Genomic DNA, 16,628 nt, shown 5'->3' with positions numbered 1-16,628 from the left:
CCATGATTCTGCTCCTCCACCAAGCCTTTGGTCTTTAATGTGTCCATCTGAATTCTCTGAGAACTGTGGTGTGAAACTGTGGGGGGGAACGTGCTTCCATGAGCACCTTCTTTAAGACGCTCCAATAACTTTCGATACTTCTCTCTTTCATCCTTTTGGACACCCTCCTCTACGGTGCAGTGGGGACGCCTCACACCCTTGCCACCGTCTTCAGAAATCATCTCCGTCACACCTTGCTCCTGAGGCTTCCATGTTAAGGAACTCTCTGGATTGCTTTTGCTATGGCGAAGACCACTTGGCCTTCTATTATAGCCTTCCGATTTCAGCGTAAAACCAAAGGAGGGCAGGACTCTCCGTGGCTGATCGCGGGTCACTGTCACTCTGATCTTTGGATAGTCACTTATTCCGTTAGGAGATTTATTACCCAGTTTCAGCATGCTGCTGCAGGATCCAGAACTCATCAGCTCACAAGATGAAGAGTTGGAAAAGACCTCTCCAGAAGGGGCCACATTCCGTGTTCCATTACAAGCAGAAGACACCATGGGTTTTGTGGTCAGCTGGAACGGGAATCCAGATAAACTCGCAGCATTGTAGAGACTGTTCTTCACTTGGTGAATAAAGCAATCTAATCTTGGTCTTTTGGCTGGGATCTCATCAGTGTCCACTGCAGTAGAAAACAGAGTGCTGCTGGAGCGCCGCCTCTTGAGTAAGGCGTGGGCCCCGGGCGCGGGCGGCTCGCACAAGCGAAGAATGGTGCCGAGAACCTTAGCCAGCCATCTGTACATTCCAGGCCTGAGCAGCAGCGGTGGCTGACACACCCCGAGACAGCGAACCCCAGAGCTGTCGCCGCCGCCGCCGCTGCTGCCGCCTTCGCCGCTTCGGCCGTTTAAGCCAATAATTTATTAAAATACTGTAACTTCCCTTTTCTCTCCCTATCCACAGACACAATTCTCTCAAACCATTGATCTATAACCCTTACTTAATGAAGTAGGATTAGGAGTTTGGATTCAGTGTCCTCTAACAGAAAAGACATTTTCAATACAGACACTACTTGTCTCTCTTGTAAGCTTCAAACGATGGACTTCCCAAAAGAGAAACCAAAAATGGAAAGTTCCTGTACTGGAGCTGGGGAGATGGCTTAGCAGTGAAGAGCTTCCATTGATCTTCCAGAGGACCTTAGTTGGGTTCCCAGCACCGGTATCAGATGGATCACAACCACCTGCAACTCTATTCTGGTTACAACATCCTCTCCTGGCCTCTAGGATTTCCTCATATGCACATGCACAAACCACACTTAGACACACATACATACACAGAATTAAAAACAAATCTTTAAAAGTTCCTATACTCCTAAGGAAATGCATTATTCTATGATTCTATAAAGAAGCAGTAGCCAGAATAATCCTAATTAATCATTAAGTTTAATGATTAATCATCCAGCAAATGAACTTGTACAAGCCAACTGATGATTTGTATAGTCATACTTCTGGACAGCCACCAATCAGGAACATTCTACTTGCCTACTAGAAATCAACCAGCAGCCCACACACACACACACACACACACACATAGCCACTTATGAAGATCCACCAGTTGGCTCAGTTCAATTCTTGCACATATCCTCTACAATTCTGAGAGAATTGGACTCACAAACATAGTTCTTCATTAGTTTAAAACAACTTGGTTAGTACCAGTTAAAAATGGTACTTGGGAAGATCTTTGCACCTCTCGCTAGCATTAGATTTTCTCTCCCTGGAATCTGCTGTCTTCATCATCCGCCTTTACCTCTGCAGTATGTACTACATTTTACATGGCCTCTATGTTAATATTTCCTAGCTCTATTCTTCTGGGGCTCCCCACTCTTATGTAATACTACATTCACATGCTTTCTAATTCTCTGAGATATTTCTTCTTCTTCTTCTCTTACTAAGCATTCCTATTTGGTAAGTAAAACCTCTTTATACTGGGCCCTTGTAGGCTCCCTTGAGTGTCAGAAGACCCTTGAACGTCCATGTTGGGTTCAGACCACAAGAACCTAACCATCTGTCTCAGAGAACGTGGAGCCCATGTTGAATCATCTGGAAACTTGATCTCTGATCTCCTTGCCCTTTTCAAGTTCTGAAACATGCCAGCATCTTATTCACTTCTATGTACCTAGAGCCTTAAATTTGTAACAATTTCCCCTGACTAAGTCTTAAGAGTTTTAGGAATGAAGGGATGTCATATGTATCAAAGAATGCATGGAAAGTATATGGTCCAGATAACATGAAGTATATGGGTCAAATAGTTTTGGGTTTTATTGAATTGTATCAGACAAATGATACAATAGTTCCCTTTAAGAATTTTTGACAGGTTCTTAGAAAAAAGATAAGGAAAAAAAAAGATTAATCAATGTTACTTGGTTTCCATGGAGATCAAGAAATTAGAACAAGAAATTGTCCTATAGTTTCAATATATTACGACCTTAGTGAATGTGAAAAGACAAAAGCAAAGAGTGTTCTCCCACCCAGCAGATTCCTTAAAAGGTGACCTGTGAGCACCTAATAAATTATATTCTTTCATGATGTTCTCAAGACATTTTACCACCCTGAAATTACCCAGAATGCCATAGGCAAATAAAAGAACAGCCAGTGCATGACCCTCTCTTCATGGTGATGTGCATACAGAGCAAACACAGCAGGAAACCCCAGCTCAGAATTCAGCCTCCACAACCCTGCAGACCACACTGTGCTCCCCTCGCTCACCTGCTTCTTGTCTCGGGGATGAGGGCAGGTCATCCTGGGGCTCTTGTCCATCACGCGTTTGTTCACAAGAACTACTTCCCTCTGTAGGAAACAATTACTCAGTTGACTCAGAATGGCCAAGGAAAATGGCCGCAGGAGCGTGGCCTCTGACAAACAGAAAGTTATAAGGTGGCTTAGTGTCTCCTGCATTGAATGGCCATGTTTTGAGACTCTGAAGAGGAGCCTGACAAGGCTTCTTCTCTGTCACCAGAGAAGGATTGACCACCCATCTGTTCCTTCATTATACATCTCATTCCCCATTATTTTGATCCTTGGTTCTGCCTCTATGACTTCTTCTGAGTATGTAAAGAACAGGGTCAGATGGGAAAAGGGGTGGGGTCTTTCTCTCTAGCAGACTCACAAATGAAGACTCACCTCCTCCATTGCATTGTGGGAGGCTAAGCATCTCCTCTGCTTGTTCATCATTTGTTTTGGATGCTGAAGAGAAACAAGAAGTCAATCAACCATGCAGAGGGACCAGATAATACCTCAGTGTGCTCAAGTGGAACCAGGAAGTTCAGGGAATATAAGAAAATCAGGGGGCTGGAGAGATAGCTCAGAGGTTAAGAGCACTGACTGCTCTCACATAGGTCCTGAGTTCAATTCCCAACAGCCACATGGTGGCTCACAACCATCTGTAATGGGATGTGATGCAGACAGCTACAGTGTACTCATATAAAGAAAATCAGGAGTACAAGGAATCCAAATGACAACATTGACTCTGTATCACAAGTAGCCAGAAGACCAAGATACAGTCCTTCTCCAGTAACCAATACTTTGACATGAGTAAAGGACCCACATATTCTACCCATAAGCGTTAGGTTGTTCCAAGCAACAATCACAAGTATTTCTCCCTATTTCCCACAACAGGTAATAGATCAAAGAAGAACCAAGAAACCAAAATAACTAAGAAAGTTTCACACACTGTTCTTTCTCTAGGACAAGAGAGGCAGACAGGAAGTTGCAGCATTCAGAGAGGAAAGGAGCCAATGCTGCTCACACCAGGACGTTGCTGAACTCACTCACGGAGAGAGGAAGCTTTGCCAACTGCATTTCCCTGAGTGTCTGGTTGAGTTCTAGAGAGTACGTTTGATGGGGCAAGATGAAATGAGAAAAGGCATGTGAGATCAAGGGCTGTTTGTTTAGTCTTAAGATGAAATAAGAGATCTGATTTGTGGGACTGAAAAGATGGCTCTGCAGTTAAGAGCACTTTTTGCTCTTCCAGGGGATCCAGAGTCAATTCCCAGCACCACGTGGCAGCTCACAATGCTCTGCAATTTGGATTCCCAAAAATGTGACACCCTATTGGGACTTCTTTGGATGCCAGGCAAGCATGTGGTGTATATATTTATACTTGCAAGCAAAATGGTCATATATATAAAATAAAATAAATTGGAATTAGAGAGATCTGATTTGCCTTTTCTGTTGGAAAAAAAAAAAATGGACAGATGTAGTAAGTAGAAGACGGTTTTACATTAGGGAGGAGCAGTCAGTATCAACCCTGCTTCAGAATGGAGAAATAGTGTCCCGGGCTGAAACAGAGACACCAGCAGTTTTTGAAGCATCCAGATAGAGAAGTCTGTGGAGGGGGTGAAGGAAGATAGCCAGGCCTGCAGATGAGGAAGCTGACAGGTGTGAAGTTCATGTTTGGGGATCATTAACTTACAGGTGGGAACAGATAAGAATGACTGGGAGAGACTGATTGTCCCTGCATGTTTTCCAATGCCACTCTGAGAGTTGGGGGCACCACAGTCTGAAACCCCACAGCTGACGTAATCACCTTAGGCCAGAAGTTGCTTTCAACTCCTAGCTCCTTCCTTCCAAAGTCTCAAACTGTTTCCTCCCTTCCCAGAAGATAAGATTTGCTCTCAACTTATTGTTATTTTTACTGTTGTTGTTGTTGTTGCTGCTGCTTGTTGATATATTCATTTTGGGGTGGGAGAGTTTCTCACATACCATGACACATATGTAGAGGTCGGAAGAAAACTTATAGGAATCAGCCCTCTCCTGTATTGATGTGAGTCCCAGGGAGCAGACTCAGGCCAACAGGCTTGGCAGCAAGTGTCATTTAACTGGCTTCCCACTGGTTTTTAACTCACTCTTCTTCACTTTTTTTCTCTGTGTGTAGGGCTCATGAGTGCTTTACACTGTCTATTAGCATCTCTGTTTTATATAATCTTCTCCACATATTCAACTCTGCACCTCGTGGTGTAAGTGAGCCTAGCCCTTTCCCCCATAGCACTCATTTCCCCAGCTCAGTCTGGTCTCTTTGGTTAGCTTGCTGTTCCTGGTTTTCCCACAAAGTTGAATCTAAATGTCTCCTCTTCTCCCTTTCTGTGTGATCTGCTCATCATCCTTTCCTATCATAGATGTCTCTGTTCACTGTGGATGAAGAGGACATCCCCTTCCCAGGTTCTCCTCAGAAGTCTTTCCCAGGCTCAGCTTCCATTTTATTCATCACGCCCACGCTCCTGTCCCAACCATGGAAAAGTGGCTGAAGGGGACCAGTGCTCTTTGGTAGTGTACCCCAAATGCTGACATTAGGACTCCATGTCTAATTAGGTGAAACACTGTCACTCATAACTCAATATTCTTGGCTGCATCTAGAGTTCTTGGCTTCCTTCTCTTAGTGTATGGTCTACACTCAAGACAGAACTCAAACACCCTGACGTGACGCTTCTATACTGCTTGTGTCTCCTGAGAAAATTCAAATATTGAACATCATCTATCCATCTATGGGGAGGATCAGGAGGAGTGAAATGAATGGGTGGTTAGATGGATGGATAGTTGAGTGAAAGGATGGATAGATGATAGATTAGATAGATAGGTAGATAGATAGATAGATAGATAGATAGATAGATAGATAGATAGATAGATAGATGAATAGCATAGACTGGCAGGTATATGGATAGCTAGATGTTTGTATTGGTATGTGGGTGAGTAAGTGGATGGGTATATATAGTTGGATAGATTGGTAGATATATGGATAGCTATATGCTTGTGTGTGTGTATGTGTGTGTGTGTGTGTGTGTGTGTGTGTGTGTGTGTGTGTGTGCATGTGTGTATGTGTGTGTTGGAAATGGTCATTAGAGAAGGATTAAGGCAGGAAAATAGTATCAGTGAGTCATTTTGTGTTCTAAAAACATAATCACCTTCCCTAACAACTGACGGCAGTCTGGGCCTCTCTTCAGCATTTCTTCCATTTATCCTCTGATGAGTCCCGTGACTGTCAGAAACTGAGGAGAGGCAAGACAACGACCAAATCAGACAGTTATGAAGCAGAGACTTCCAAGCACTCTCTCTGGGTTCTAGCACCCAGCACCTAGGTGAGCTACTTCACCTCATCCGAGATGCTCGCCCCACTCACCCAGAGCCTTGCTCTGTCTGTCTCTTTCTGCTCACCCTTATCACTTTCTTCTCATCTTTGGTCCCCAGTGCTCTTCCTGGGCATAAAGCACTGTGGAACAACAGAGTTTGTCCTTCTAAATTTGCAAGCTTGTGGAGATAAAGGACATGATTTGCAGAAACTTTTTGAATAACCATTCAATGTAAAATCAAGATTTTGTGAAGGTATAACTGGCTTTCTCAAGGCTTGAGTGGGTGCTGACCCTCAGCTCTTGGCTGCTGTTTCTCTGAGGACCAGGTAACATGAAGTAGACATGATCAGGGAGAAGGGAAAGAAAGCTATTAGGGATTTCAGTTGTAAGCCGAACTGCATCTCAGTTACATATCCAGGTGCACACCAGACTCTGGTGTTTCTGTGCGGCCTACTAAGCCTTCTGGTACCCGGGAAGGTTAGAGACAGACAGGCAGTGGGAATGCTTATATCATGGTTTATAGCTCTTCAAAATGATCAGAGGGGTGTGAAAGCCAATTACGACTTAAAGTAAAGGCAGATGTTTATAAGTGACACAGCTATGACGGGAAAGGCAGGGGGCTTCGGAAGGGGAAAAGAAGGCTTAGAGAGACAGGAGGGAGGGAAGGGAGTAGGAGGGAGGGAAGGAGGGAAGGGAGAAGGAGGGAGGGAGGAAGGAGAGAGGGAGGAAGGGAGGGAGGGGAGAGGGAGGAAGGGGGAAGGTGGAGAGGGAGGGAGGGGGAAGGGAGGAAGAAGGAAGAGAGAGGGAAGGAAAGGGAGGGAGGGAGAGAGAAGGGAGGGAAGGAGGGGAGAGGGAAGGAGGGAAAGGGGAAGGGAGGAAAGGAGGAGAGAGAGGGAAAAGAGGGAGGGAGAGGAAAGAGAAGGAGGGAGGGAAGAGAAGAAAAAGGAGGAAGAGGGGAGGGAGGGAGAGGGAAGGGGAGGGAAGGGGGATAGGGAGGGAAGGGGAAAGCTACTATAAATCAAGGATGAAAGAAAGAAGAAGAAATAGAGAGATGGAGAGAGAAATAGAGAGACTCTGCTTGAACTGAGTCAGAGAAGTTATTCTGGTTACAGAGAAGCACAGCCCTGAAGAGGAAGCTTCCCCAGGCAGGACTGAAAAAGTGCATCCTGCTGGCAACACAGGAAGTGACCCTTGGGTGGCAAGTGAGGAGTGAAACCCCAGCTCTTGGCCCTCAGAGCTGCATTTCAAAATGCCCAAGCAATAGGAACAGGGACCACACCCAAGTTCTGCAGAAACAGTCTACACCAGAACTGATGGACTGTGCCTTCTGCAAGGGATAGTCCTCTAGAGGTAGGGGAGCCAGAAAGCTGAAGCTACAGGGAGCCAGTGGGAACAACAGAGGCTGTTCTCTACCCGAGACCTGCTGATTTTATGTTCATTCCACAACGTGCCAGCACCTTGGTTCTAAAAGTCCACTCTGTTTTCACACTCTCTGTTGACACATGCTTCCCTCTTGAGTGCCTGGGCCCAACCTGGGCTCCCCTTGTGATTTCTCTACTCTTCAAAGAAGAAAACTGAAGTAGGACTCTGCTGAATGACAAATTTTGCATTTTTACCATTGCATATGTCTGCAAGCCTCAGATAGAGCTGGCTCCTGTCTAAAGAAACTCATCCTTCATACTGTGTTTCATAGCATGAAAATCAGGTCCCGGCTGAGCAGTTATCTCTGTGTTACTTGGCCTATGTGTAAGCTCCTGACGACATGAGCCATATGTGTTTCCTATATCCCCCCTGTGCTTGGCATGACATAGTCTCTCATTAAATTATATGTCAACTATCAGTGAAAAAAAAATAAATGAATGGATGGATGAATAAATGAATGAAATTGTCTTTCCTTCCCTGAAGCAGGTGAGAGCTATAGTTACCATTTAGGAAGAAGTGTTTTAGAGTCTCCTTTAAGTCGGGGTAGGCCTTCAGATGTGTTTTGCTGAATATCACTTTTAGAAGATCCCGGCTAAACTTCTTCTGTACAGTGCTGAGGATGTCGTACACGACTCTCTCCACTGGGACCAGGTTCTTACATGTTTCTTGATATTCCTTAAAATAGTGAATGCAGAATTGTGTCATGATGGATTTATGGGCTATATGAGGCTTACATTGGTTCAAACACCATTTCACTTTTTTTGTGAAATGTCTGAGTTTTGCAAATACCGAGGTGACATCTTACATGTCTTCTGTACTAACAGACCCTAGCTCATCTGAAAGAAGCTCTGATGCTGACAAATAGTAGACAGGGAAGAGAGGGTTTGATGAATAATTAAATGATATGTCTGTAAAAGCCAGGCCCTAACAGACCATGAGTGGCAGCCTTGGGGTCCAGACAATTAACTCCCCAAGGACTGAGCTGGTCTGAAGAGCTTGAGGAAACCAAGTGAGCATAGCATCCTAGCCACAGGGCAAAGAGAGTGCATAAAGAAGAAAAGGTCTTTGTTATCACCGCAGATCCCATCACTGACCTGTACCTCATTCTAGGGCTTCAGGGTTGCCTGAAAAACCAGGAACAACTTGAAGATAGAGAAGCAAGCAGGACTCCCCAAGTTCTGTCCTCACATGACCCAACTGCCTCAGGCTCTGGATTTGGAGTAATTAGGCTTTGTAAGGCAGCCCATCTTAGGTGTGTCTACTTGCATCCTAGTTTCTGTTGTTACATTACACAAGTGACCCTGGGATGCTCTGCACTTCGGAGCATTCCTGCTTGCTATTCGTCGCTGTCACTATGTGCCTCAGCCTCGATTACTACAGAGGTGAATGTAAATGGTTCCTGTGATGTCTATCCCTCCAGTTATCTTCTGACTTACAAAGGTGATATCCCTTCATCCCTGGAGGTGCTTCAGCCTATTGGCTGCACCCAGAAGTACAGCATGATACAGCACAGGGCAGGCTTGCTGTCAGGACTGAGTTCATTCTCCACACTCACCTGAAACTTCTGCTCTGAGATGAAGTCTCGGTCTCGAAGGCTCATGAGGAAAGGAAACGGCTTGGTGATGGCACTTGCGATCTCCACCTTGTTTTCTTTGAAGTGCTTGAACATGAGCTGATAGTCATCTGACTCCTCTTCATTCTGGTCCTCTGGGATTGTCCTAGGGGATAGATTCCATGCAGAAGTAGATACTGGCTTACAAGATGCCACCAATGGCTGGATAATTACTGACATGAAGAATGGTCTGCTAATATAAAATTAAAAATTTAAACATCTCATTTAGTGATGCAAGTTCTGGTGCTTTGGGTTTGATTTGCTTGGGACAGGGTTATCATCTGTAAGTCTGGCTTGCCTAAAAGTTACTTTGTAGACAAGGCTATCCTTACACACAGATTTCACCTGCCTCTGCTGCCTGAGTGCTCAGATTTAAATCATGTTCCATCATGTCCAGTACTGTGATTAGTTTTAATTGTCAACCTGACACAATCTATAATCATCTTGGATTGTATGAGTCTTAATAAAGGATTGTCTAGATTAGGGTAATCTATGGGTATTTCTGTCCAGGGTTGTCCGCATTATGCTAGTTGATATGGAAAGATCCAGTGCACTGTGGGTAGCACCAATCCCTAGGTAAAAGGAAATGGCTTGGTGGCATTAAGTGTAGGGAGCAAGTTGAACACTGGCAGGCATGCTTGCACTCATTGCTCTCTGCTCTTGACTGTGGACATGACCAACTGCTTCAAGTTCCCACCTAGACTTTCTTGCAACGATGGCCTGTAACCTGGACCTGTTCTTTCTCCCCTAAGTTGCTTTGTGTCAGTGTACGTTATCATAGCAACAGAAATGAGACTGGGCCGGGCGTGGTGGCGCACACCTTTAATCCCAGCACTCGGAAGGCAGAGGCAGGCGGATTTCTGAGTTCCAGGCCAGCCTGGTCTACAGAGTGAGTTCCAGANCAGCCAGGGTTATACAGAGAAACCCTGCCTCAAAAAAAAAAAAAAGAAAGAAAGAAAGAAAGAAAGAAAGAAAGAAAGAAAGAAAGAAAGAAAGAAAGAGAAAGAAATGAAACTGGAACACAATCTATAAACCTCAGGGTAAATGGAAATGGCATTTAAAAAAAAAAAAAAAAAGCAGAACTTCTTCTTCCAGCTCATTTGTAAAGGCAATGCAGTTGACCCAGGACTGAGACATGTGTGGCTCATGTGTGGTTCATCCATGGTTCCACATGCTTTCTTCTCTCCTCCTGGTTCCCCATCTCTTGCAGTAATGGGGTCTCACTGGTAGCTTAGAACCAGCACTTATTAACCACACTGCTGCTACAGTGCCTGACATCTCAGGTGGCCAGTTCTCTCTGTCCACAGTGTTTAGGGAGAGGATCCTCTGAGAATGAAAGGCCCAGAAGCCCAATGACACATAGGAATGTTTGTGTAATTGATTCCATTCTGGGTGGCAAATGGAAACCAATTATGACGTATGTTCATATGACAGAAGTGAGAAATCATCTGGGCATGGTTCAATGCCTATCGTCACAGCATCCTATCTTCATGGCTGACATAGCGACTTCCTCTTTTTCACTTTACCTAGTGTTAGTATTGTTATAATATCTGCATATGTAGACATCAGAGGACAACTTTGAGGAGTTGGTTCTCTGTTTTCACTCTTGTATGGGTTCTGGGCATCAAACTCAGGTCCCGGTGCCTGGTCAGGACCTTTATCCACTGAGGCATCTTGTTGGCCCTTATCTAGTGACTTCAAGGTTTGTCTGGGCTATACAGTGAAACCTTGTCTCAAATAATGAAGAAATAAATCAATTTCTAAAACAAAAAAGGGGGGAAGGAGAGCTGGTGAGAAGATTCCATGGATAAATGTCCTCGCCTTATAGTTTAATGTCCTGAGTTCAATCCTGGGACCTACAGGGTAGGAGAGAACCAACTCCTGCAAGAGGGGAAGGGGATGAGCAAAAATAGGGTATGTAAGTATGAAGATGCCATGCTGAGACCCATCATTTTCATGCTAACCTAAATAGTTAACAAGAAAACTAAATCAAATAAATTGGGGTACATGTTTGCCTTTTGTTTATTTTAAATTTATATATTTTTTTAAAGTTTCATACATGAATACTGTATTTACATCGTTTCTCCTGCTCCCTTTTCTTCTCAATCCCCTCATGCCTTCCTTTCTAACTTTCTCTCAAAACCACTCTAATTATTGTTTTATATATAAACACACACATATATACATAACACACACACACGCACACACACACACACTCACTCACACATACATACAACCTGCACTCCTATGCATGTGTGTTTAGGGCTGACCACTAAGCACTGGATAACCTAACAGAGGGTTCATCCCTGGAGAATACTGGTTGATTTTCTCTTTGTTAACAGCCATTAATAGCTATGGCTCTTCATCTAGGGATGGAGTCTGGTGAGATTTCTCCCATCCACATCAGCACATCTCCTCATGCTGCCACTGAAGATGTGTCTTTTTTTTTAAGCACTTAAAATGCCAATACCTACATGCTAAACAATTGAGAATGATGCCCCTCAGGGTATAGCCTGACGACCCCTGCTCAAGACTCTTTCAGATGCCAACAAGGACAAACTATTCTCAGAACAATCCTGAAATACCATCTGCCCCTTTTCTCTTTCCTCTGCCCAAAAATGTTGGGTGATATTCACAGATGCCCGTGGGCTGTGGCATCGCAGCAGACTGAACTCAGAAGTAAACAGGGCAGTCTGTGACTTTGACCAAGCAGGAAAGTAAGGGCGTTTGTGAGAAGGTAAAGCAAGACTGTATCTCCCCTTTAATTTTATCTTAGAAAATCTTGTTATTTTTTATTAGGATGCACACTTGTGATAATGATGAACTCTTTGGTACTACTTTTAATGGATAAATATTCTAAATGCCTGAAGCTATAACTTATAATTAATGGTAAATCTCATTAAATTTAACACCAAGAGATAGCTTTTGGGGTTCTCCATAATTCTTTTAAAAGAGGTGTGGTTATGCGCACCTTTAATCACAGAACTTCAGAGGCAGAGGCAGGAGGATCTCCATGAATTCAAGGCCAGCCTAGTCTATATAGCAAGTTCCAGGCTAGTCAGGACTACACAACAAACAAACACAAAGAATATCAAAGTTATCTGATATCAAAAAATCTTGAGAGGGACTTTTTTTTTAAAAAAAAGAACCTAAAATTTACATGTAATAACATAAAAAACTATACAATAATTTTTATCTTAAACTTAAGGAGGCTGTCTATGTATATGTGCTTGCTCATGTGTATGTGCCTGGCATATGTCTGGGCAAGGAGTCCAGTTTCTCTCCACCTTATGTTTTGAGATGGGGTCTCTCACTGAACCCGGATATCGTTAATTCAGCCAGATTAGCTAGCCAGTCATCTCCGGGGATCCAACTGTCTATATTTCCCTAATTCTGGTGTTAAAAAACACACACCACTACACCCAGGTTTCATGTGGGTTCTAGGGATCTCACTACACCCAGGTTTCATGTGGAATCTGAAATGAACTCCCCATAAAATCTGAGTTGGAACTAAATTATTTCACAGACGGTAAATTCAAATACTGTAGTTTCACGTGTGATGTACTGACCCAACTAGAAAATGCAGCAAATTAATCAGAAATACAAAAGTGCCAAGGTGTCAAAACTAAACTACAAATGCCACGAAGTAATGAGCAGCGAACATGCGAACATGCGCATGTGCACACACACTGTCTAGAAAAAACAGAGACAAGATATGAAAGTTTCTCCAAAAATAATTCTCAAGAGAATCCCCAGAATTGATCCCCAATACTACAAAAAAGAAAAACAAAATGAGACAAAAAATAGGTAAAGGAATTCAAGAAAAAAAATCATAAAATGTTTTACTAAAACCAAAAGGGCATAAAAAGAAAGAAAAGCCAAAAAAAAAAGAGTAAAATGAAAATATTTACAAACATGGTAGGTATTTCTCTGTGTCCATAATGAGTCAAAATGTGGATAATTTAATAATAGCACAATTATAAAACAGAGTACGTTTAAAAACTGTAACTAATGTAAATAAAAGAGGGTCTAGGAGGATGGCTCAGCTGATACAGGCCTTGCCACCAAGTCTGCGGACATGAGCTTGCTCCCCTAAGAACTAACTACATGGTAGTAGGAGAGAACCAACTCCCCAAAGTTGTCCTCTGACCTCAACAGACACATTGTGGCACCTGCACACATACAATAAATAAATGAATGTAATTTTTTAAAAATGGGGTAAGACAAGCAAAAGTGTGACCCTTTCTCCTACACTAAAAAAGCACTGAAGTCTAAAAATTATTAAATCTGAGACACAGCAAAGGCAGTGGCTAAGGGGACATATACAGCTTTGTATATGTCAGAAGGTAAGAGAGGCATAAATGGACACTCTTATGAGGAGCGATTTCATCCCAATGAAGACAAAGATTCAATGAGATTAAAGTAGAAATCCATAGAATTAAAAGAAGTGGGCATTATGCTCACATCCTTTGGAAAGATCAATACGTTATTAAATCTCTACTCAGGCTAGTGAAGGTAAGACACGCTATGAATTCCACAGATAGTGCAAGGGTAGCAAAGATTAATGCAGCCATCCCTACGCCTGTCAGACTGATAACCACAACAAAAATGTCTTCAAAGACAGAAACTGCAAACACACTCAGAGACAGATACCTCCACCTGCTGATATGAAAGGCACTGAGCCAGTGATTAACCACCCTATTTACTCCCCAAAGACCCAGCACACTGTTAGTATCACTAGTGGACTTGACCAGTGTCACAGGAGAAATGGTGCTTTTTTAGGACATCTGCAGGAGCAGAAGTAGCCCTGACTGAGTCCCTGTGGGGGGCATCACACACCTTCGTCTCATCTTTTCTATTTTTATTTTGAATTATGTATGTACAAGTCTGTCTCAGGGTGCTTCCTGCACGCAAGTACAGTGTCCATGGAAGGCAGAAAAGGGTGTCTGATCTGGAATTGGCATGAGAGGCAGTTGGAAGCCCTAGGATAGGTGCTGGGGACCCAAGCCATGCCCACTACTAGGGCAATATGAGTGTGTGTATGTGTGTGAGAGAGAGAGAGAGACAGAGACAGAGACAGAGACAGAGAGACAGAGACAGACAGAGAGACAGAGAGAGAATTTGCATCCATTTCTAACCAGCTCAGCAACCAACAGGAACTGAAAGGGTTAAGAGCATCACCCACTCCCCACCTGCTCATCTTTCACTTCCTCCCTCTGAGCTAGGAAACTCCCGGGGACCTGACCTAAGTAGGACTTGTGGGCTCAGGCCAGAGCTGTCTTCAACCACACGACTGGGGAGATCAGCAATTGACAGGATCAGGTTTGAACTTACTCTAAATGATCTTTCTTGGACAGAGCTGTCCTTTAGAGTGAGCGTTGGAAAGAGAAGAGAGGTCAGAAGTCACAATGAACCAACCACTCCTACAGGAGCTCACAGGAAGTCCACACAGCACCAGACAAGCTCTGGGACAGAAGCAACGAAATGAAGCAGAGTGAGGAGTTAGGGCGACCATTGAACTCGGTGACAGCTAGCCTACTGCAGAGAAGGCTGCCTTGCCCAGTTCTTCTTTTCCTTATGAGATCACTGTCTCAAATATCTGTGGGCCTTGGACCCAGCCTGGGCGGCCCTAGTAACACATTTAAAGGCAGATCTTAGCAGAGACAAGGGACAAGAGAGAATGGGACTTACCTGCTGCTGAGTTCATTGTCGCCTCCTGCCATCCCCTACACAGACTCCAAGGGACCCTGAACTGGGATCAGGGTAGACCGAACCCCCTCTGAATCTCTGGGAAGCCCAGAGAGAACTCCTTCAGGGGCCTCCAAAGAGGAGGAAAAAGGAAAGTGAAATTGCTTAACTATGACAACACTGCACTAACGCACTGCCCTCCACCCCCAGTCTCTGCCCCAGAGGGGAGGAGCAAAGACAGCCCAAGTCCCCAGAAACCTGGGACGCCTGCTGCCCTCTAAGGAAAGAAGGTGGAAGGGTCTGTTTCAGCGAAGGGCTCAGAGCTGTCTAAGGCCAGCTGGCTGGTTAGGATAGGAAGGAAGTGGTCCCTTAACCCTAAGCGGGGGCGGTGCCTGGAAAGACCAGGAAGAGTTAGATTGTCTGCAGTCTCTCAGACCTGTAACTGTCCTGGCACCCTAGTAAGTCAGAACCAGAGAAGCTGGGACCTGATAATTGAGCAGCAGAGTAGGAAAAGTCGGGTGTGGCTTCATAAAGTTTTTGAAGCTTCTGAAGGTAGCTAGAGCAAGAGACCGCCCCCAACTCCGCCCACACACCTCCAACCAACCAAAGGCAAGTGCAGAGAATCCAGGCAGAGCAGCTAGCTAAGGTGTGACATTGACAGCGAGGCAACACAGGGCTTCAGCAATTTCACCATGGTCTTGAGAACAAGAGGCAACTCACAGAATTCAGAAGTGGATCACAGCCGAGGCTATAGCCAGTCGGGGACAGTACCATTTTTGAAGAATGGGTGCCTTACATTTATTCTGCACAACTGTTGCTCTTACCTGGAATGCTCATTCTCATTCTGTAAGTTAGAAAACCAGCCTGAAGTGGAAAGGTAAAGAAACAGGCGTAAAGATGCAAATAAAACAAAAGCAACCAACAGAAGCCTGGAAATAACAGGCAAAACAGAAGCAGAGACAAAGGTGGCTAGGGACGAGGGCCTGTCCAGGGCTCCAGGCTCAGACCTCTGCTAAAGAGGTACAAATTACTGACCTGCAGGAACAGGTCCCGAGACTACAGGGATGCAAACGAAGGCATACACCAAAAAGAGTACACTTTATGTGTTCATTTATATGGCATTTCTGCACCGGCCAAACTTAGCTGTGTAACCAATGATATGTGGTTCTCTGGGGCTGGAATCTGAGAGGGGGTTTTCTGCCAAGAACAAGGGGGCTTTAGGGGGGCAGAGGATTGGGCCTGTGTGATCACTGTGGCATGATTATATTTGGTAAAGTTCACCAAAATCATCACTTTAGGTAAATGCATCTTTACATATCTATAAAACTGTCTTAAACGTGTAAGTCTAATGAGCTCTCACGTGGTGTGAATTACCAGGTGAGGTTTTACCATCATTACTGTAGTCCTAGTATGTGTGACTCCAAATGAAATCTTTGCCCTTATTCATATCTGTCTGATGTAATAACTTTTCTTGCTTTAGAGGTTTCTCGAGGGTGGGGTAATTTTCTGACACATAAGCATGCTTGTGATTCTTATGCAGACTCACACACACACACTAGCATTAGTGCACACTCAGTCCCCATCCCTGAGACACTCTGGGCCAAGCCTACACACACACACACACACACACACACACACACACTCAGTCCCCATCCCTGAGACACTCTGGGCCAAGCCTACACACACACACACACACACACACACACACACATTCTGACACATAAGCATGCTTGTGATTCTTATGCAGACTCACACACACACACTAGCATTAGTGCACACTCAGTCCCCATCCCTGAGACACTCTGG

At 44.3% G+C, this 16,628-nt stretch overlaps 2 protein-coding genes and 1 long non-coding RNA gene across 7 annotated transcripts in view; 2 read left to right on the top strand and 1 right to left on the bottom strand.

The window, feature by feature from the left end:
- LOC110292532 overlaps positions 1 to 9,617 on the top strand; it is a 44,893-nt gene extending 35,276 nt beyond the window's left edge. Inside the window, exon 2 of the long non-coding RNA XR_002377726.2 lies at positions 8,633 to 9,617. This is a non-coding gene — a long non-coding RNA (uncharacterized LOC110292532). The remainder of the gene's footprint in view (positions 1 to 8,632) is intronic.
- The window catches only part of LOC110292152 (nuclear body protein SP140-like protein), a 44,689-nt gene extending 29,333 nt beyond the window's left edge, over positions 1 to 15,356 (bottom strand). The window contains exons 1-6 of one of the 2 annotated variants that reach the window (XM_021159313.2): positions 14,826 to 15,356; positions 9,078 to 9,240; positions 8,026 to 8,197; positions 5,936 to 6,019; positions 3,159 to 3,221; positions 2,745 to 2,825 (exon numbers count right to left, since the gene is read on the bottom strand). In XM_021159313.2, coding sequence (XP_021014972.1) covers positions 2,745 to 2,825; positions 3,159 to 3,221; positions 5,936 to 6,019; positions 8,026 to 8,197; positions 9,078 to 9,240; positions 14,826 to 14,857 — 595 coding nt within the window. In that variant the 5' untranslated portion in view covers positions 14,858 to 15,356. The remainder of the gene's footprint in view (positions 1 to 2,744; positions 2,826 to 3,158; positions 3,222 to 5,935; positions 6,020 to 8,025; positions 8,198 to 9,077; positions 9,241 to 14,825) is intronic. The other variant, XM_029474843.1, reaches the window with a different exon arrangement.
- A 226-nt stretch (positions 15,357 to 15,582) lies between these two features.
- Sp110 (SP110 nuclear body protein) overlaps positions 15,583 to 16,628 on the top strand; it is a 25,711-nt gene continuing 24,665 nt past the window's right edge. For all 4 annotated transcript variants that reach the window (XM_029474858.1, XM_021159795.2, XM_029474849.1 and 1 more), the window contains exon 1: positions 15,583 to 15,668. In XM_029474858.1, the coding sequence (XP_029330718.1) occupies positions 15,606 to 15,668 (63 nt within the window). In that variant the 5' untranslated portion in view covers positions 15,583 to 15,605. The remainder of the gene's footprint in view (positions 15,669 to 16,628) is intronic.

This window comes from Mus caroli, chromosome 1 (assembly GCF_900094665.2).
Source record: "Mus caroli chromosome 1, CAROLI_EIJ_v1.1, whole genome shotgun sequence".
Taxonomy (NCBI): Eukaryota; Metazoa; Chordata; class Mammalia; order Rodentia; family Muridae; genus Mus; species Mus caroli.
Note: the sequence above shows the minus strand (reverse complement) of the source record. Positions and strands in the feature narration are given on the sequence as shown.